Source organism: Cygnus olor, chromosome 4, assembly GCF_009769625.2.
Source record: "Cygnus olor isolate bCygOlo1 chromosome 4, bCygOlo1.pri.v2, whole genome shotgun sequence".
Classification (NCBI taxonomy): Eukaryota; Metazoa; Chordata; class Aves; order Anseriformes; family Anatidae; genus Cygnus; species Cygnus olor.
Window position 1 is genome coordinate 37,504,554 of NC_049172.1, and position 19,877 is coordinate 37,524,430.

General features: G+C 39.4%; 1 protein-coding gene across 2 annotated transcripts in view; it reads right to left on the bottom strand.

The window, feature by feature from the left end:
* Positions 1-9,910: 9,910 nt before the first annotated feature.
* Positions 9,911-19,877, bottom strand: part of NAA15 (N-alpha-acetyltransferase 15, NatA auxiliary subunit) — a 41,676-nt gene continuing 31,709 nt past the window's right edge. For both annotated transcript variants that reach the window (XM_040555514.1, XM_040555515.1), the window contains 6 exons: positions 19,027-19,220; positions 16,802-16,910; positions 16,129-16,227; positions 15,255-15,398; positions 14,077-14,174; positions 9,911-11,356 (listed from right to left, as the gene is read on the bottom strand). In XM_040555514.1, coding sequence (XP_040411448.1) covers positions 11,156-11,356; positions 14,077-14,174; positions 15,255-15,398; positions 16,129-16,227; positions 16,802-16,910; positions 19,027-19,220 — 845 coding nt within the window. In that variant the 3' untranslated portion in view covers positions 9,911-11,155. The remainder of the gene's footprint in view (positions 11,357-14,076; positions 14,175-15,254; positions 15,399-16,128; positions 16,228-16,801; positions 16,911-19,026; positions 19,221-19,877) is intronic.

Here is a 19,877-nt window from a genome sequence, read left to right on the forward strand (position 1 = left end):
GTTACACAGACAATCTCACTCTGGCTAAGTCAGGAATATGCAGAATGAGGTCACTCTCACTGTTTACTTCTGGGGAAGAAAAAAAAAAAAAGAAATATTGTCATATGACACTGAACTCCAAACAAGAGAGAAAAGTCAATAAACAATGAAAGTTATCAGTACTCGGTAGAATTCCTTTCCAGCTTTCTTTGTAGGGAGTATTCACACGAGTATTTGAATGGGATTTGTGCATCTTCTGTAGTAACTTCTCACTGTGAAGGATAAGAATCTTAGAGCAACATATGCACAAGAGATATCTGAAGTAAAAAAAATATAAATCAGTAAAGCCTAGTCTGTTATTTCTACACCAAGGTAGTGTCCAAAATAATCGGCAACTCTGATCCTCAGTGAAACTGCTGCGTTCTGTTTTCACTGTATTTTTCTACCTTAGGCTATTCTATACCACTCGGTTGCCCTGAGGTAAAGTACACAGCCCCTTTTTTAGCAAAGAGTGCCGGCCCTGAATAAAATGTGCTAGGCTACAATATTTCTCAAATATGAGCTGTAACAGCACTTTCCAAAATTCTGAGACGTGTTTTCAATGACACAGGAAAAAGGGAGTTTACACCTTCCTAATCACTCTCCCATTTTGCCCTCAAAAGTGTCTGTTTTAGTTAAGTGTAATTGCTTATCACTTTCAAATTAGAGTATCTTTTCTGTCCATAAATCTGACTCCAGGGTATTTTGGGAAATGGCAAGGTGGATGCAAGTGCCTGGTCCTGGAAATCCCCACAAATGAAAATGCCCTGAAGTCTGGCAAATACAGGGGTATGGCCAAAGAAACTCAGAGATGCAGCATTTCCTGGCAAATTCTATATAAGGGGAAGAAGGAACATATGGTTCCATGGAGGTCCTCAGCAGTGAAATAACGGGCTACAAGAACAGATCTTCTTAATTAGTGATGAGTTAAAAAACGATGGTTAGTGCAGTAACTCCCATCTCAGGAGAATCTCTTGGGCTCAAGTCACTTTTGTACGAGCTATTTCAGTGTAGTACTGGAAATTTCATCACTTCTGCTCTATATGTGGTGATAAAAATGTTGATTAGATCATTACATTTCATCCAGCACTGGCTATTTCTGGATGCTGCTATCTGTAAATTTGGAGACTAGCAAAGTAGTTAAATTTAATTATAGTAACAGAATACATTAAAAATGTTTCCTGCTGTATAAGCATTCGAAAAATCTTTTGTTTTTCTTCTTTTGAAAAGACAAGTCCTTTTAATACGCTATTCAGCTGTGCTCAGTGAATGAATGTACAAGAGCCGAAGTTCACAGCTATTTTTATTTAGCAGATGTAGAGAAGCCTAAAGAAGAGGGATTCTGAAAATAGTTGCGAATCTCTGGACTCACTCAGCATTTCAAGAATAGTTATTTCTGTCTTCCCTTGAAAACAGAAGACTTGTCAGTCACATGAAAATGTAAACTGTGTTCAACATCTAAAATGATGTCTACCAGGTTTTAAGTTACGGAACAAATTAGAAAAGAAGTGTAAGTCTTGCACTATCTCCTGCTTATGATGTTCTGAAGGGGCCAGAAACTTTCCGTGTGTGTCCTTCTGATGCTGGTAGTTTCATGGCAATCCATTTAAGCATTTTTTAATGTTTCTGCAGAGATACTGCACCTCTGACTTCTGAACTCCGCTGGGAGCTTAGTCCTTCAGTGCCGAGCCTCCAGTCCTCCATGTCTTGAAATTGTGTGGTTTTGAAAGGAAAAGCTCTGCTGTTGCAAGGCTTGACTCTGCAAGTCTCCAGGAGTTGGACCTTCCATTAACATGTTCCTTGATGATGGAACACCGCTGCCAGGAGTGTAGTAGCAACACGGGGCAGCTTTTTGGAAAGCTGCATTTAAGAACCCTGTATGCCAGGTTCCTAGAACAAGCTGAAAAAGAAAGTATTGACACACCCTGTTTAAAACACAAAGCGAAGCGTTTCATCTGTCTTTGCACTGAGATGAAGTTTTGACAGTTTCTTTTACTGCCCGTTACTGGAATGTGACTTCCTCATTCGCTGCTGTGCTCTTGTTCGTGTCAAAACTATAAACCTAAAATCCTTAATGAAATTAAAAGAAATTGAAGTTTTTCCATGTCTGGCTTGTGCTTGGGTTTTATTTTTATTTTGTTTTGCATGGCTGATGAGAGATCAGTGACAGTGTTCAGCTTAGCGTATGCCTTAGGTTGGGTGGTGACAGGCCTCATCCACCGGCCACGTTGTAGTCATTACTGAAATAAACCTTACATCCCCTGCCACGACAACCTGCCAAACGTGGCCAGAGAAAATCTGTACCCTTTGTGCTAAAGGCAGCACCTGCAGCTCCACGAGCAATAGTTTTATAGACACAAATCACTCGACTCCCCTTTTCGTATGAACTGGAGCGGCTGTGGGGTTGGGCCTTCAGTGCTTGGCGGTCGGGGTCCCTACAGAAACGTAACGCCACTGTGACTAAAATAGCTCGCCGTCGGGCCCGTTCAGGTAGCTGAGGAACACTCCCACGTCAGGAGGCTGTCGCAGAAACAGGGGCTCGCAGCAGACACCAGACCTGCACAAATGCTGCCTCCAAAGGCGCCCTGCCCTGGAGCACCGAGGAAGTGGTGCTGGGCCCGTCCCCACCCGAGGGGCAGCAAAGCTGCTCTGAGGCGTTTCGATCCAACAGATGTGCTGTAAGCCAAAAACCATGCCCACGCTTTCTCTCTTCCTGCTCTGTGCCCCAGGGCTTTCTGCATGTGTCAAGGAAGCACTGTGGGAAGGTTCGTCAAATGTCACGGAGCTGCTATATTTACCTGTGGGTGACACGGCCTCCAATAAATCAGCGCTGGGCAGCAAATAAACCCAGCTGCACTGTGCTCTGCCAGCCTTTCGCCCGCCTGTGTAAGATCTAACTGGGAGACCTTGATCCCTAGAACTGTTTGATGTGAGGACATACAGGGCATTTTATTTTCTGTCATCTTTTTTTTTTTTTCTTCAAATACTACAATATCAAAGTATGGTTTTGTTAATTATTTCTACACGAACAAGATTTTCTCCTTCTTTCCCTGGTCTCACGTTTGTTATTGAGGGCATAGTCCTTCTCCCATTTTAATTAAAACATTGAATAAAAAAATCCGACCTATGAGCAAAACTGGGAACTGTTCCCACTTCTGTCCCTTTTGGTAAAATCCTGCTGATGCTGGTAGCAACATTAGTTTTGTTTTCAGCAGGAATAAGATGGAGGGTTGCGATAAAGTCACCATGACCTTTATAAACAGCAACCCCCTTCCTCCGCCCCGGACACCGAAAGCCTTGCTGCCAGCACTGGCTGCTGGTTCCCAAGCAGGTGCTGGAGGCCCCAGGCGGCTCTGAGGACTAACCTGCTTCTTCACTGCCCCAAGGACACTTTGTCTGACAGAACATCCCTCCTCACGGCGTCAGCCGCACAAGTCTGCATTTTAAGACAGCTACCAGTGAAAGGATATTAGAGAGCAAATAACACAATGCATTTTCACTATCGAAAACACTCAGATCTTCCCGCAAAGAATGATTTATAATGTACGTAAGAAAAAGCAGAAAATAAAAACAGCCCACACATCTGATATCGTTCACATAGAAAAGAGGCAAAAGTTTTATTTTCCCAGTGATTTGTTAAGTTGCTCCTTATGCTACCAATTATTTAAGCTTCCCTCAGTTCAGGGTTCCCACTTTTATTTACTCCAGTGGTGTCAGTCTGTCTTTCACCATTTCTCAAAATTCAGCAGCAGCCCATGTCTCGAGACGTGTGACTCAGCCCTGCATGCAGATCACTTCGCTTCCTCAGTTTTAACACGCCTGCAGCACAAGGTTTTTTCTCCACTGTCCCCTTCCCTTCTAGGGTTTTATCTGGGGGTGAATTTAGGTCAGCATACATTATTCACGTAGCACGCACGCACTTTGTGTACCTGTCAATAATTTATAAAAGGCAGAACGTGACAGGAGCTGCAAATCGTGTTCCCTCTATCCTCATTTGCTTTCTGTATTTTAGTTCAGACTTTTAGGGAACTGAGGAAAGAGACGATAGGGTAGGGGGTCAGTCCCTTTGTGTTCGAACTGTTGCATGAATCGGGTTTCAGATGCACGAGGTGGCACAGCTCGCAGCACAGCCCGTGATGCTGCTCTGCCTAACGTACAGCAGCACGAGGAAGTCTCAGCCCAGTTTTGCCAAATACAAGTGTAAGTGAAAGGAGGAGTATCCATTGGACCCAGTAAAGGACTTGTGGTGAACGGATTCTCATCAGGGGACAAAAGAGGAATTTAAAAGCACAAACAAGACTACTGCACAATAAAGCAAACATAGACTGCTCCATCTACAGCACAGGAAAGTGCTAGGCCAAGCAGGACCCCCCCTTCCCCTGCTGCACAGCAGCTCAGGCATTGCAGCAGTCATGCAACCCACTGAGAGCATTACTTTGGTACGCATTATTAAAACACACACACACAAAATAGAGCAGAACACTGACAGCGTCTTGCCAACCGCATAATCTGAGTCAACCAGATGCTTTTTTTTTTTCTCTTTGTTTATTAATGCAGTGCTTATTCACCTCTGCCAGAACCTGTGAGGTTTGATGGTTGCAGGAAGGGGACAAGATCTGTGAGCAGCACGCACCTCTTGGGTGCTGTGAGAGCCGGAATGCCTGCAGAGAGGTTTTGTCTGCTGCTCCTGCCCGTGTGACCTTCACGGCAGTTTCCAGAAGCGTAACAGCAAGGTAGAAAGATCTTTTATACCTGATGAAATAGAGAGGTACTGATGAAAAGTCAGACCTGACAGTTTTATGTAGATGAAATAATGTATGAACTGCCATGCTACCTTCTCTCCTCATAAATCTTCCGTGCCTTAAGTCCTCTTGCAGACTAGTCATGAGGTGCTGTTCCCATCAGTGGGAGCATGAAGTTTGAAGGTATTAAGTTCAAGGAAGGCAGCTGCCCAGAGCAAATGCCCCTCTTCTCACAAAAGAAAAATGAAATTTCTGAGGACATTTATAAAGAAGAGATGCTGTTTTTTTTTTTGTTTGTTTGTTTGTTTTTTAAAGTAGGGTATTATCCATGCAAAGGAACTTTTACTGCAACAAGCTCCCGTTTCACTTCCAAAAGGTGTGAACATGAAGATATTTCTGTGATTACTTCAATATCTCAAAACAACTCAAAGACAAAACAAAACACAAACAAGACACCCAACCGCCCAAACAAAAACCTCAGCAACTGATTAAAAAAATATGGAACCTGGACATTGTTGGAGTCCTTTGTCCTCATTGTATACAGTGTTATTCACTATACACTGTAGTTACAATTTTCCCCAGGTAATTTTAGCAATCTAAATTTAGCAATCTAAATGTTCACTTCATATGATATAATGCTGTGTCAGCTGCTAACTAGTTACTTTTCATCTCATTTGTTACCTTTACCACATTATTTTGTCTGCTGACTGATTGAAACCACAAGAAATAGGAGAATGCTGGGTCAGGAAAGCTTTGGGGGCTTATGGGTGGGGAAGAGAAGGCTACCGAGCTCCCCCCCGCCCCTTCAGTCTAGACTTCAGTCTAGATCTGAGGAAAATAGCAAATGCTTCTTCAGTCAGCTTGCCTCTCAAACCCCATTCTTATTCAATCCTACAGCAAGAGCATTTCCCAAATCTCCATATTGGGTCTTTGTAGCCTGAAAGAGCAAAGCACCTTTTCATGGGTACATATAAGCGGCTTATAGGGTAGGAAAAACTTGGTGAAACCTCCCTGCCAACTTGGTTCTCTCCCAGCCTGACTCCCAAGGTAGCCACGTCCTTTCCCCTACTGGCCTTCCTCCATTTTATGAGGCCCCCACCCCAATTTGCGACCCATTAGGGTGATGGAGCTGCCAGCATCACAGCCAGCTAGGAATTAAGAGAACTATTCATGACTGCTGTCATTCAAGGGATGATTTATTACAAGGCTGTTAGGCATCTAAGCAGGACACCAAACCCTACAAGGAAACACTAGTACTCATTTACAAACAGAACTCAGCATTTTTATTCATTGATTGACTTCCTGCCAGTTTTGATATTTGCTATCACCAGAGAAGAGCGTAAAAACACAGTACAACATTGTTAACCAGTTAGGAAGGCTGGAAGGGAAAGCGAATCCCAGTACAATTGCAAGTAACTCGGTGGACTTTATAATTTAAGATTTTTGAACGGATCAGCAATGAAGCAATAAATATGCTGCCGCACTGAACCAACGATAGGACTTTCACTAAGTTTGTAGTTTATTGCATTACATTTTAAAACTAGACGTATCCGTCATCATACATTTGTTCACCAACCAGGTAAATGACATTTCTTCATATGTTATGTGCTAAATGGCTAAAATTAAGTAGTAGCTGAACTAGACTAGAACTAGTAGAGGTAGATATTGAATGGGCAGTGCCAGGCAGAAATATTTTGTAGAATTTTTACCTTTTTATGGAAAATTAGCAGATGTAACATTTTCAATTAAAACAACAAACATCTTAGGGAAGCTATTCTAAGATGCTTTGGATTTTCTAGTGATACTTATCTTGAAATATTCTTACAGACCCTTTGATATGGCCCCTTGTAAACTAGACAACCCTTGCCCTCTGGGTTTTCTGCCATCGTTTACTCGAAGACCAACATACAAAGCTAGAATCTTTGTGAACATGCTACTGTTTGCTTGTACCACTCTACAGTAATACACATTTACAGCTTCTTTGACATGGGAGACTGCATTTGTAGTATTTACAGCTTCAGTACTTTCCAGTAACAAAAAAGATACTTGTATACTTAATCTAAAACAGAATTTCTATTATGCCACCTCCTCATAACTCCTTTCAGTCTCCTTTTGCCAAGCCACTGTAATCAGTTTCTCCTCACCGTTCTCAATGCTGTCTGTATGCTCTTGCAAAGAAGAGTCTCTGCCTGAGACAAGCTGGTTTTAATGCCTAAATTCCCAGGAAATATCACAATGACACAACCATGTTTTGTAAAGGTATATGCCCTTTGCTCCTTAAAACACCAGAGAACAGTTCATCACTGGAACACTCCTAGAAGCGAGTCCTTCCCAAGCTCAGCAACCATTTCCCTCCATCTGGAATAGCTTTCATTAACACACTTACAGACTGTTTGATTCCTTACTGCTACCGCTGTCTAACCACACTAGATTTGCATCTTTTTCCTCCACAGAACCACAAAGCAGGAGGTCAGGATGCAGTCTGTTACCAGACAAGCACAACTCGTACTTCCATGCAGTTTGAGCTGTCTAACATGATCAATCAGGTACAAACCACACTTTTAGAGCAAACTTCCTTAAGAAGATAGATGGGGGAAAGATTTCAAGGCTAGCTAGCTACTCAGTAGAGAACAATTACAAAAACATTTAAAGCAATCATGAAAAGGGAAAAATAAAATCATTTTTCTCAGATACATTGAGCTGGATTATCATAATATCAAACATTTTAGCATTAGTGGCACATGTCCAAGCCACAGTTGTGGTGTATGGGATGCTAGCACTACAGGAACAATGGCACCATTGCTCAAACCCTCAAAGGCATCATGTAAGACTAAGATTTTTTTTTTTTCATTTGAACTTGCTTACATGATACTGAAATTGTATTTGCACCTCTGGTTTCTCAGGCCTGATCTCACCCTACTCTCACTGGTACTTTCTTTCTAAAAAGACAAATACAATTCTGTCTGGCTGAAGAATAAAGGTGTCACACCAACTTCCAGGATCTACTGTTCAGTTGAGAACCTCCAGACCTGTAAAAACAAGCCGCAGGAAAAACTAACAGAAGATTTATTAGGCTAATAATACGTACCTCATCTAGCCCTAAAGAGCTTCCTAGAAAAGCTTGGAATTTTCTCCCCACACTAGGAGAAAAACCAAGCGACAGATTTCTTTCTGTACTCGAGATGCCATGCACCAGGAAATGAGTTCTCCCCTACTATCATCAAAGTATTAAGACCTCTGCTGAAAAACGTAACTTTAGAAGAATATGAAGGCTTTTAAGGCATTTAAGATGCAAAGTATAAGATGAGCTATTGAATAGATCATCTTGAGAATATTTACTGGTTTGTACACACATACTTCATGCCTGAATGTTCTGGTCTCCAAGTGAAAAAAGGAGACACCCCTCACCCCCATCATCTTGGGGCAAACCACCACTTTCAACTACTTGTGATTCAAGCTCACTTCTCTGGCACTGCTTATGCATTAGCGCGATCTAGTCTTCGTCTAAGATTTGTGTGAACACCTCCTCCCGACCCTCCTGAAGATATCCATGGCATGTCATCACCCATGGCTCCACTCATGGTGAAAACACCTTTCTCCAGTAGAAACTGAAGAACCAAACCAAAGCCTGTCACTAAAAAGCTGCTGCTCTCGGTCACTCTGACCACAGCTGTGATCCCTGCTCGCCAGCTTTGGCAGCTGAACACCAATGACTGTAATTTTGGATCTCAGTATGCAACGGGAAGTTCTCACTGTAGCAGGGTACTCTGTACTACTACTACACAGACTACTCCTTGCTTTGGATTATAACTTCATTTCAACCTCTTACAAACTCTTCCACAGGAGTCAACCTTGCACCTAACATGAGATGTGTGAAGATGAGTAACAATTCCTACGCCAACTAAAGAACCACCTTGTCCAGATAAACTCTTCGCTTTGTTTCATTGCCTGGGACAGCAGTCTTCTGGAAAGGGATGTGGAACCTCCCTAATCTGAAAGCATCGCTTCTGAAGGACCGTGGATGCCTTTCAGCGAGGTTACAAAGAAGTATCTTCGGGGGAACTGCAACAGATGCACACATGGAAGTTTCTGGAAGGCCCATAGAAACAGCCTTTCCCACTTGCATAATGAAGGATAACTTCTTGCTTTTATTTAATCTATTTCAACACAGAAACAGGCAGTAAAAAAGTAAAGGAAATAATCCCATTTATAGGCAGCACCCAAAAAAACAGGATTTGAAAAACAAATTTTGCTTGATGCAATTTGCAATCCGTTTAAAAAAGTGAGCATTCATCTGCCTCTAGCTAAGCATCAGAAGCCAAGGAAACGGCAGCAATACTCAAAGAGGCAAGGCCAAAAGCTCATAGCCTGTGTATGCAAGATTGAGCCATCTTCAGTAGCTGCAGAAGACATGCAGTCCAAGGATCTCAGGCCGCAGAAAAGACTGAGATATAGACATTAAATACCAGAGTCAGTTAAAGGCTCTATAGGTATTCTAGTCCCTTAAAGCCCAGCGGATTAAATATACAAATATAGCAATACAACTTACATTTCCAACATGTACTATGCTACAAACATACGCAAGGATAACCTAACCGTGAAAAAGTGTCGCTGAATACACAAGAAACAAAAAACTGCTCTTCTGACAGAAAACTACAAACCTCAACAAATCCTCCTAGATTTCTGAACTGCACGCGTCAATCACTGACATCCATGATGTGGAAGAGGAAGGCTGTGTATCCACATGATAGATACCCTAAACTGAACTCCTGCAGCAAAGAAGGCACTCACTTTATAAGCTGTAGTTTATTTTCTGCTCTGTTTTATGATGAGCCTATAAAAAAACATTTGAGCACACAGCTGTATTATTAACACAGTAGACTTGTAGAACATAGCTTGACTTGGAAAATAAAATTCAACATAACATTGGTGGAACTTAAAAGCCAAGTAGTAAAGCATTCTGTGTTATAGGACTTCCCAGACATTCAGTATTCACATATAATGCATTTGCACTTTATACTCAACATCCACCCATCAGCAGTGACATTATTAGCATAACTGGACAGCACAGTAAGCCAACCCTGAGCTGCACTCTAGTGAACCCATTCATTTTCAAAGTACAACAGAGATTGGTTTAAATATTCACACAATTGTTTTTCAAAACATTTTATTGCATTATATTTGGTACCTTATGTTTGACAAAGGAAATTACATCTGTAACTGCAGGAATAAGAAGCTGGTCTGTTATTGAAAAAAAATCTTGGGCCCCTTAAAAGTTACAAAGTCTTGGGCTTGCCTGAAACAACTGAGCAAGAAATATATTCTTAGAAATGTAGGGCTTCAAGTATTACAAACCTGTGACACTGTGGAAAAGTTCCAGAGGTATCTAAACTGCAGCACTTTTTTTTTTTCTGCATAACGTGAACAAGGCCTGCTGAGGTTTTAAACTATTAGTCTCTTGATCAGTCAAAATGGTAGTCAGGAGTTCTCCTCTTTGCAACTTCAAGCCATAGTATGTTCTCATTTTGTTTTCACTCTGTGTGAAAAATGCATGCTATCTTTCTAATTAGTTGGTGCCACATCACAGTGCATAATTTTATTTGGTTCTTGCATTACAGTTTTAAAAAGTTTGGCCAACCTACGTGGATAGGTTCATCTCAAAAACAGCAAAGTTGGTTCTCCCCGACCCACCCCCCAAGTTTAATTCAGAGAGATATAATTTCAACTGGTTCCTTCAGTTAAAAACTGTGGTGCAAGAACACCAAACTGATCGTGTACAGTGATTTTCAGAGACACAACAAGCTTATTGAACACACTATGTTTTTTAATTCTGCTTGGTATTGGTATGTCCCAGCATCCACAACATAACGCGTATGTTGCGGGTTTCTCTGTATATTCTGATTCACATTGCATACTTCCTATGGACAGAATCATCCCCGTATCAAAATCAGTCAGATGCTAAAGCCCCAACAACTCTTTGTGCTCAGTGAAAGAATCCAGTGCTAAAACAGCATTTTTGCTGTCTGAGATAACAGTAATCTCACAAGACAAATTTAAAGTAATATTTCTGCCACACACCTGCTCTGAGGGCTACACACCTCCAGATTTCATATAAATTAGTTTAAAAACATGGGTAGGTAGGTAAGGATAAGGGTTTTTTTCTTCAATTTTAGCAGCTTTTAATTTTTAAGAAACCGAACAACCTATATCCAGTAATATGTTAGATATTTTATATATATACTTTGTCAGCAGGATAAAAAAAAGTAAAACTATTTGAAGGCAACATTTTTTTTTTCCTTCCATTCTCTGTGTAAGTTAGAACAATTCAGCAGGTGCGTGACAAAAATATTATACACCAGATATGGTCCAATGTCATTTTTTTCCAATAAAGTTGTTCATATTTCATTGGCCAGTTCTTCAGGTTCTGCAGAACTATCTCCATTAACTGTGATCTTCATATCCTCTTCATATCCAGGGGGCATGAAAGCCAAAGCATAAGGGAAAAGCTTATGACAATTTGCTCTGTAAGTTTCAGATGCTTCTTTACAGTCTCCAAGGCTACCGTCACATAAAGCTTCTAATACCTCCATACACGTCTAATTAAAGAGAAAAATAAAGAAGTGTTATGGTTTCTTAAACGTTCATCTGAACACTCACAAACAAGCTACATAATACTAGAGAAAACACAAATTCCAAGTACTGTTTTCAGGTTTCTATCAGTACCAAATGACATTTTTCATGAAAGACCTGTGTAGTTTGATTCAAAATAATGCAGTTTAAGCAGATTTAAAATGCAGCTGGAAATCTCGACTGAAGATGAAAATACTCAAGTCACCTACTCCTGATTTTCCTTTAAAAAAAATAAAAAGATTCTCACTGCTTGGCAACCAAGAACCAGGCTCACCTGCCATTAGATGGGTGTTTTAGATTTGATTCCCCCCAGATCTTGAGACACACTGAGCATTTAAGCAACGCGTAACTTGCATGCCAATTTTAATCTTCAAAAATAAAAACAATGAATCCAGAATACATACTATAATTTCCTAAAACTGATTTTTGTGAATGTGCTTTCAGACAGAAATCAGAACAATCGCAATTGTAAAATTATATCCCACAATTATTTTTTATTATTATTATTATTTTTTTTACATTTAAGGGAGCATGACTTACTGGTGTGTGACTGATTACCGAATTGAACCAATTTGGTTATTTTCACATCCTTCACAAATATCTGCAGTTTCATATCCATTTTGTGATTTAGAAGAGGAAAAAGACTTTTGTTTTTCAATTTGCATTCCAAACATGAGAAACTGAGCTAGTTATTGAGCTTCACTAAAGCTCATCAGCATTTAACATCCTTTTATCTCACACATGCTAGTATATCTGCCTTTTTTTCCAATCCTCTGAAATTTACTACAGCTTTTATTTGTTGTATGTATTGAGGTTAACTACTTGTCCTCCTGCTACGGGTTTCTGAAGTTCTCTTCAGCAAGCTCTTTTTTCCCCTTGCACATGAGCTCTGTGTGAACCTGGTGTCTATGGAAGGTCAAATATATCCAGATATATGCCTGCAACGTGCCCTGAGACAGTTGGTCTCTACTAAAAATGAAATGTAATTTCTTTCCTTGTGAATGCCTTTCAACAAATGCCCAGACTCCTTCAGATTCCCATATTTTTAGGGCACTTCCAATTTTCCATTTAGAAGTTTGGTAGAAATCAAACTCCTCCTTTACATTAGCATCAAGAATGCTTAAATCGAACTTCTTCCGTTTTATCATAATGCTGCATACGTGATTTTATACACTGCTGTGTCAGTAGATGGTTCTTACAGTCCTATTGAACAAGATAACATCTCCAAAACCACAAACTATTTTTGATTACATTTTAATCTTTCCCCAGTCCAATTCTCAGGAAAAAAAAGGCAGCTACCATGCAAGAATGCTGTTGAAGGCAATTTATTTTTCTTTCCTAAATCTAGTTATATTCTATCTTAAATAGTTTAAGACTGTTCAGACAATAGCAACAACAAAAAAAATAAGAAAGTAAGTTTACAGGGTGCTAAATATGTATTTAACATGTATAATATCTGAGTTTGTGTCCCATTCCCAGATCAGCTAGAGAAAGGACCTGAAGCCTCTATATCCTAAGCAAGCTTAGAAGTCATGACATTGTTGTTTCTCAAGCCTATCCTCACTCTTTTGTCAAAATAATCTATTAAAATACTTCCCCATTAAAGTTCTATTGAACACAGCATATTCCCAAAAACATTTTTGTTTTGGAAAAGGCTTATTTTTGCTTGCAAAAGAATAATTTTACCATAAAGTTCACCAACTTTATGTATACTAGATCTAAAAAATCCAAGTCCCCAGAAGTAAAGAGCAAAATAAAGAAAGAAAACAGCAGGAGAACTGAGAGAAATGTAGCGTACTGCAGGTTGCAATGCCTGTGAAGGAGCCTCAATTAATTATGTGCTTTGGCACTTCCTTATGCCAAAGGAAATGGTTTGACAGGGATACAGAAACACTTTTAAAAAGTATAGAAAAAGGAAACATTTTATTTCTTCTTTGCTTGCTTTATCAGCTAAGGTTCTGCCAGTGTACTATAATATGAAGAAAAAACATCTTTACTATTTCTTTATAAGGAATGTATGAAGATGCTAAAAAAAAATAATTACCCTCTCTTGAATACTTTGAATTGCAAGCCAGGACTGGTAGCCTCCACAGATGAACGTGGAAGAGGGGGAAAGGATAGGAAGGGGAGTGGTGGTGGCTTATGGGGGGTAATTCCATGACTGCCAGAATAGAGCAGAGCTTCAAAGTTTAATGAGCTTTTTATTTATCTACATATTAAGGTCAAAACGTGCACACACACCTTTTAATAAAACTAAAACTTGCACAGCTTTCTGGAAGAATGATTGGAAAATCTTCAGTCTGAGCCACTCCCATGTCACAGTCTTTTCCCTGTGAACAGTCACTTGTATAACAGCTAAAGCCCTGACAGACTGTAACCTTTCCTTACTAGGGAGTGTTAGCATCTTTTACTGTGTGCATGTTCTAGTGTTTAATAAGCTTTTCCATTACTTGAGGCAATAACATGATTTCTGCTGCTATTTTCATATTATGACAAAACTACATTATTTTAAATGTTCAAAAAGAACAGAAAATTTTTCAGTTCAGATGAACCGAGAGCCTTTTCTCTTACGTGGCAACTCAACCTCCTTACCATAAGGTGCAACAACCATATCAGCTTCCTCTTACCTATAACCTTCAATAGATACACATGTAGTAGTAGTTTACAATTTATAAATAACTGTTACCTGAAGATTTCTGTTAATGAGGGATTCATCGAGGGTCATTGCCAGCTCCACCGCTCTTTTCTGACTTGAAGGATCTAAATAGTACATCATTTTGGCAGCTACAATAGGAAAAATAAACTTCATCACTCAATGGAAGACCAAAAGCATACTATAAGCAAATATAGAGACAGCATGATTAAGAGGCAATACTGAACTCTAAAGTTGTAGTTAAAAATGGAACCACTCAGAGCATTAAAGTTTGATACCTGAGCAGTTAGGCAAGTAGCTTTAAATCTACTATTAAGTGCTAGACAAAGCATTGAAACGACTAGGTCACTTCTAGATTGCAGGATAGGAGCATTTTGCAGCATACTCTGGAATCACGGGCGGTGAAGGTAACAAATCAGACCTGCTGCAACAGACCACAGTCGCCTCTAGCACCAGTGCTCATGCTTCCTTCACACAGAAACTGGGGCACAGAAGAGATGGGCACACAGAGCTCTTGTTATAACACGGTAACAGGACACAACCAGGACACAGCTCTGAGTCCCACAGCAGAGGTGTAGCCGAAGGGACACGATGTCAGAAGAGATGAAAAGAATAAACTCACTGCTTTTTTGTGGCCAGGTCTAGGGTGACTGAGACAAAACAGTCGTTCTGCCCCCCAGTGTAGTTTACATCCCGTTTCCCGTGTGGTACTGTAATACTATAATGCAATTGCTACTGGCAGATAGCCTCTGGTAACTGTTGGGTAACCAGCACTGAGCTCCCTGCGTTAGGCATACCAAGAGCTCTGAGTGTTAGCTGTCTTGCTGGGCACTCAGCACCTTTCGCTTGGCAGTCAACCTCTTCAAATACATTTATTAGAAAGCTCTGCAAGTCTGAATAATACTTCACATACTAGACTATCTATTCCACAGATGCATTAAATACAGTTAGTTTTATGACGCATTTAGCATACATCAGAAATGAAAACATGGCAGAGATGTCCAAAAACTTGTAATTTAGCAGCACATGGAAGAAATGAGAGAAACTCAAAAGACAACCTGATGGTGTCACAGAAACTCAGACTGGGAGAGGAAAAGCATTCCTGACAGAACGAGCCATTTTTACATCACTGGTGCAGATATTGAGAGGCCACTGCTACATCAGCAGAGAAAATACAGAAGCTGTGCAGAAAAAAGATAAAGGCAACATACCTGATAACCTATGTGGTAGTGAGTCATAGTTCTTTTTAAGGAAAGCTTCATTGAAGTTCTTTGGATTAGTTGCTCCAAAAAGCCGATTCATTTCTTGGTTTAACACTGTTCTAACCGCATCAGGCAGATCCTTACTTTCAGATACTATTGAATTGGAAAAAAAAGTTACCAGAAGTAATCACAGAAAAATCCACTCTCCGCTATTATTTTTTGTCATGTTTACGCTATTAGTATAGTTGAAGAAAATGAATCTCAAAGGAAGATACATGAAATAAGAAAAAGGTAAATAAGTGGGACTGGTTGGAGAAAGCCTAACTGTGACAGTTTTCTGATGCTTAGAAAAGAACAAGGCTGTTTTACTCCAACACATTTTCCACCTTGCTGATTAAAGTCTATTAAAGCCTATCTCGAAGATTGAGATCATAAAAGTCTGTTCTTAAATACACCTAATCTTTAGTCATCAAGAGGAAGGGTGACCTCTGGGGCACTGGAAGGGAGAAAAACATTCTAGCAAAAGAGGACATGGTTCTAGGCTTTCTCCTCACACACTTATAGGCTGTGACCAGAGAAGCCACATTCCTTACTCAGCAGTTTCCATTTTCTGCACTGATTCAACTCTTTTAGGAGGTCACCATACTGCTCATAGCTTTAAAAACACAAACTTACTAATACCTGTTGAAATAATTACTAAATCCAGCTCCAGTCATATTAAGCATATTTAACTTAAGTCAGCTGTTTAAAAAGCCTTCTAAATTATTATGTATTTGGAATGAATTGTGCTAACAGTATGTATACTAAAAATCCAAGTTTTTGTGTAGTTAGGCATCATCTGGAAACATATACAGATCAAGCCATATATCAAACAGATCCCTACCACTGCTGAAGAGATGAATCATACACTCATGAAGCCAAGGATGACTGGAATCAATAGCGAAGGCTCTTTTCACAGACTGAAGCATCAAAAGGAACTTCTCTGGAAAAGAAAGTGTTGGCAAATAGTCAAAAACTGTAGCTGAAACTCAGGGCAGTATGTTGCAGGAATATTTTGTGTTTGAAATTAGAATGATCAGACCAAAATAAAGGTGAGTACTACATCATTTTTTCTAATGCATGCTTATTTAACCAGTGAATTAAACCTGTTAAACTGGTAAGTAAACTTGAACATACGTAGTTCTTAAACCATGATATTTAACTGATCCCCAAAAAATTCAAAAAACAAGTACTTCAAAAAAACTCATTAGCAACCACACACCGCCACTTTACAGCAGGTAGTTCTGCAAACTATTGATACAAACAAATAACTAGGGCAAGTGCAAGTTGGGATAATTCGTTCTACAGTCTTACGGCTTACACACAGCAAAGAAAATAGATAATCACCAAGTGCTCAAACTTCTGATTCGTTACAGAACACTCACGGCTGTGGCATTGGTCCAGCGAAATAACGCGTCTCTATACAGTCTGATGACTCACATCTCACTGCTTGCTCAAATTCTAATATACAACTTGAAGAACCACAATTGCTTTATTTCATTAACTTTCTCACCTACCTTTTCTAAAATAAATCTCGAAGGCAAAGAGATGCGTCTCTATTTTATTCTTCACTAAATTCTTCAAAGGTGTTAAAAATTTAATGGCTTCTTCCAAAGGTGCTTCAACCTATAGATTCCAGGGAGGACACACAACTAAGTTACAAAGCTTAAAACTAAGAACTCTCCAACAACAGAATTAGGAATTTTTGATCGAGTCACATCAGAGTTACTCTCATAAGGTAATTATGTAATAATTTAACAAGAACCTGTTAAATTTCAAATTTTGCATCTTTCACTCAATATTAGTGTCTGAACACAGACTGTCAATTCTAATTGGTTTGCGGTGGTTACAAATCACATTTTCCTACAAAGATACATCTTTGCCTTCTATCACACATTAGCAGTAACCATTGCAGCTGAACCTGCATTGTAACATACAATATGATTCTCTATGGTATTCTACACACATCAGCCCAAAATGTTGATTAATAACTGCTTTATGCTCCTGACAGAGTCTGTTAAAGTGAGCTGCAGGCAGGTTCCTGACAGCTGCAGGCCACGGCAACATTCCCAGTTAAGATACTGATGGCAAGCAAGAAGTAACTAGATACTGATGATGGTCAGTGGGTCTTCACTAGCGTAATGCAGTAAACGGGTGGCTTTAATGCAAATGAATTCTGTACCTGGATTCTTTGGACAGAACTCTTGCATTAAGAGGTTGAAGATAATTAGAACAAGAAATTCCCTGTGAACACAAGTTACTCTCTAAGAATTGGATACATCATTTAATTGTTGCCTGTCCACAGTGCTTTAGTAATGTTGAAGCAATACACTTCATTGCACTGCACAAGTAACTGTTGAAGACAATGATGAACACCTTACAGAGAAATCCTGCTAATCACATACTCCATCAGTTTTCATTAAAAAATTGCATGGCTTATACGTGCTGTTAAGAATTCACATGAACCAGTCACAAATCTGCATTTCGAACTGTTTGAAACATAAAATAAATCAGATTTCAAAGCTATGACTTCAATGCCAAAGCTATCTTTCATTCACCAAGGAAGCTGAGGTTCAACTGTTCCAGGAAAACTGTTTGCAAGTGACCAACTATGTCAAAAATGGTCTTCCAGCCCTGAGAACCAACTGTATTTGAAGCTCTCCCAATCATGATTCCAATATTAAATTTGGAATATAATTAGGGAAGATCTGCCAGAGGCATGTATTATACAGCTGCAACTACTCCCTATAATCTATATAGGACAGCCTAGGTTTTCCTGGGATATCCCCTAACATCCTTCTACTCCAGAGCTCCATTTCAATACATTCCACTCTATTTTGATCTTAATTAGCACCACAATTACAGTGCTTCTCCTTGCAACCAATGACCTAAACAATAGGAATGCTGATAACATTCTTAAGCAAATAGTCAAATTTTTAAAGTCACTTCCTTCTTGGCTATAAAGCCACTCTCACCTTTCAAATATCATCCCCCCAAGAACCAGTAGTAATTGTTGTATGTGCAATATGAAGAAATCATTGTATCCATCAATACTTGAATACTATATTACCATTAATAGAAATTATTATTTTCAGTTGGTTTTTCAATATCTTTCCTCACATTTTTTCAAATTTTTCCCACTTCTTCCAGGTACAACTTCCATCACAACAATCTTCTGGGTCACCTCCCCTTTACCCATCTCTACAAGTCCTAAGCCAGATTTCAAAATCCATCTCAGTCTAGCCTAGTGCTGTTTCTGAATAGCTTCTTTATCCTTTTTTGCCTTCCACATTCGAAACAAATGCAAATAAGTGCTGCTAAACCATTCAGTGTCTCAAAGTCTCCTCTTCCACAGAATGCCTATGCTTAATAAATAAAAATTTAATATGGGCCATAAAGAGTGCAATGGTAATCACCTTACATGCAGAATAGAAATAACTCCATCTGCTAGCTAGTATAGCCAGCAAGTTGGTGCAATCCACACACGAAGATAATTTCACCCGTAGCAAGCGTATATGACTTCAATTGCTGCCTTTCAAAACTAGGCACAAAAGCAGTGATTTCAGTACACTTTTGAAAGTATACCCAACAATCCCTAGAATTTTTTTTTTAAATGCTGCCTGTGAAAAGCAGACATACATAAAATAAATACGTAATCTGAATGGCTTCCAAATTGTCTGCATCCTCACAGCAACTTTTCTACAAATTTCTACAACCGCTTCGTATTAACATTAGAAAGCACCTTTGCCAATTTCTCAGGGATAAGTTCTTCTTTCGGTCCTCCAATTTCTTCATCATCATCATCTTTCTTCTTTTTCTGATTCCTCTGTTGCTTCTCTTTCTCAGCATTCTTCTTCTCCTCCTCCAGCTGTGCTTTCTTCTGTGCTCTTCTCTGCTTATTTCGTAGCTTCTTTAGCTCCTTGTCAGACATATTTGCTGTACACACACAAAGGGCAAAGACAGGCAATGTTGATGTATAATCTGTTGCCAGATACCATCAATATTTCTTTCAAACCATGTCTACTAACTAGTAATGCTGCCACTACATTTGTGAAAGTTTGTTTACTAGAGACATTTTATTGTTTATACTACTACTTTGTAATTAATTCCTATGTGAAATCAGGAAAACAGGAATTAGAACAACAGTATAGCAAACTGAGGGCAGGGCAAAGTAATCACCGCATGACTTCACAGTGTCAGGAGTAAAAGTACACACCAATACACATTCTTCCTTAGGCATTACACAACAGAAATGTGACATTTGACGTATTAAATGATCTAACAAAAGTGTGAAACAGTCACATTTCAGTGTAGATAGTTCCAGTTTTGCTTTTAATGCCCTACAGATACCTTAAATTTGATTCATACTCAGATCCTCTCCTTGCTCCAATTAAAGCATAGAGAATTAAATGAAAAAGCATACGAAAGCAGCTGCGACAAATTCTATTACACTTCTACTCGTCTTAACATGAACCTGAAGCCACACAAATGAACTGAGATGGGAAATCTTAAAACTTGACAAATCCTTCTTTAAGTATTCAACAGCCTCTATTCATACTATTTGAGGTGCCCCAAGCCATAATCACTTAAGCT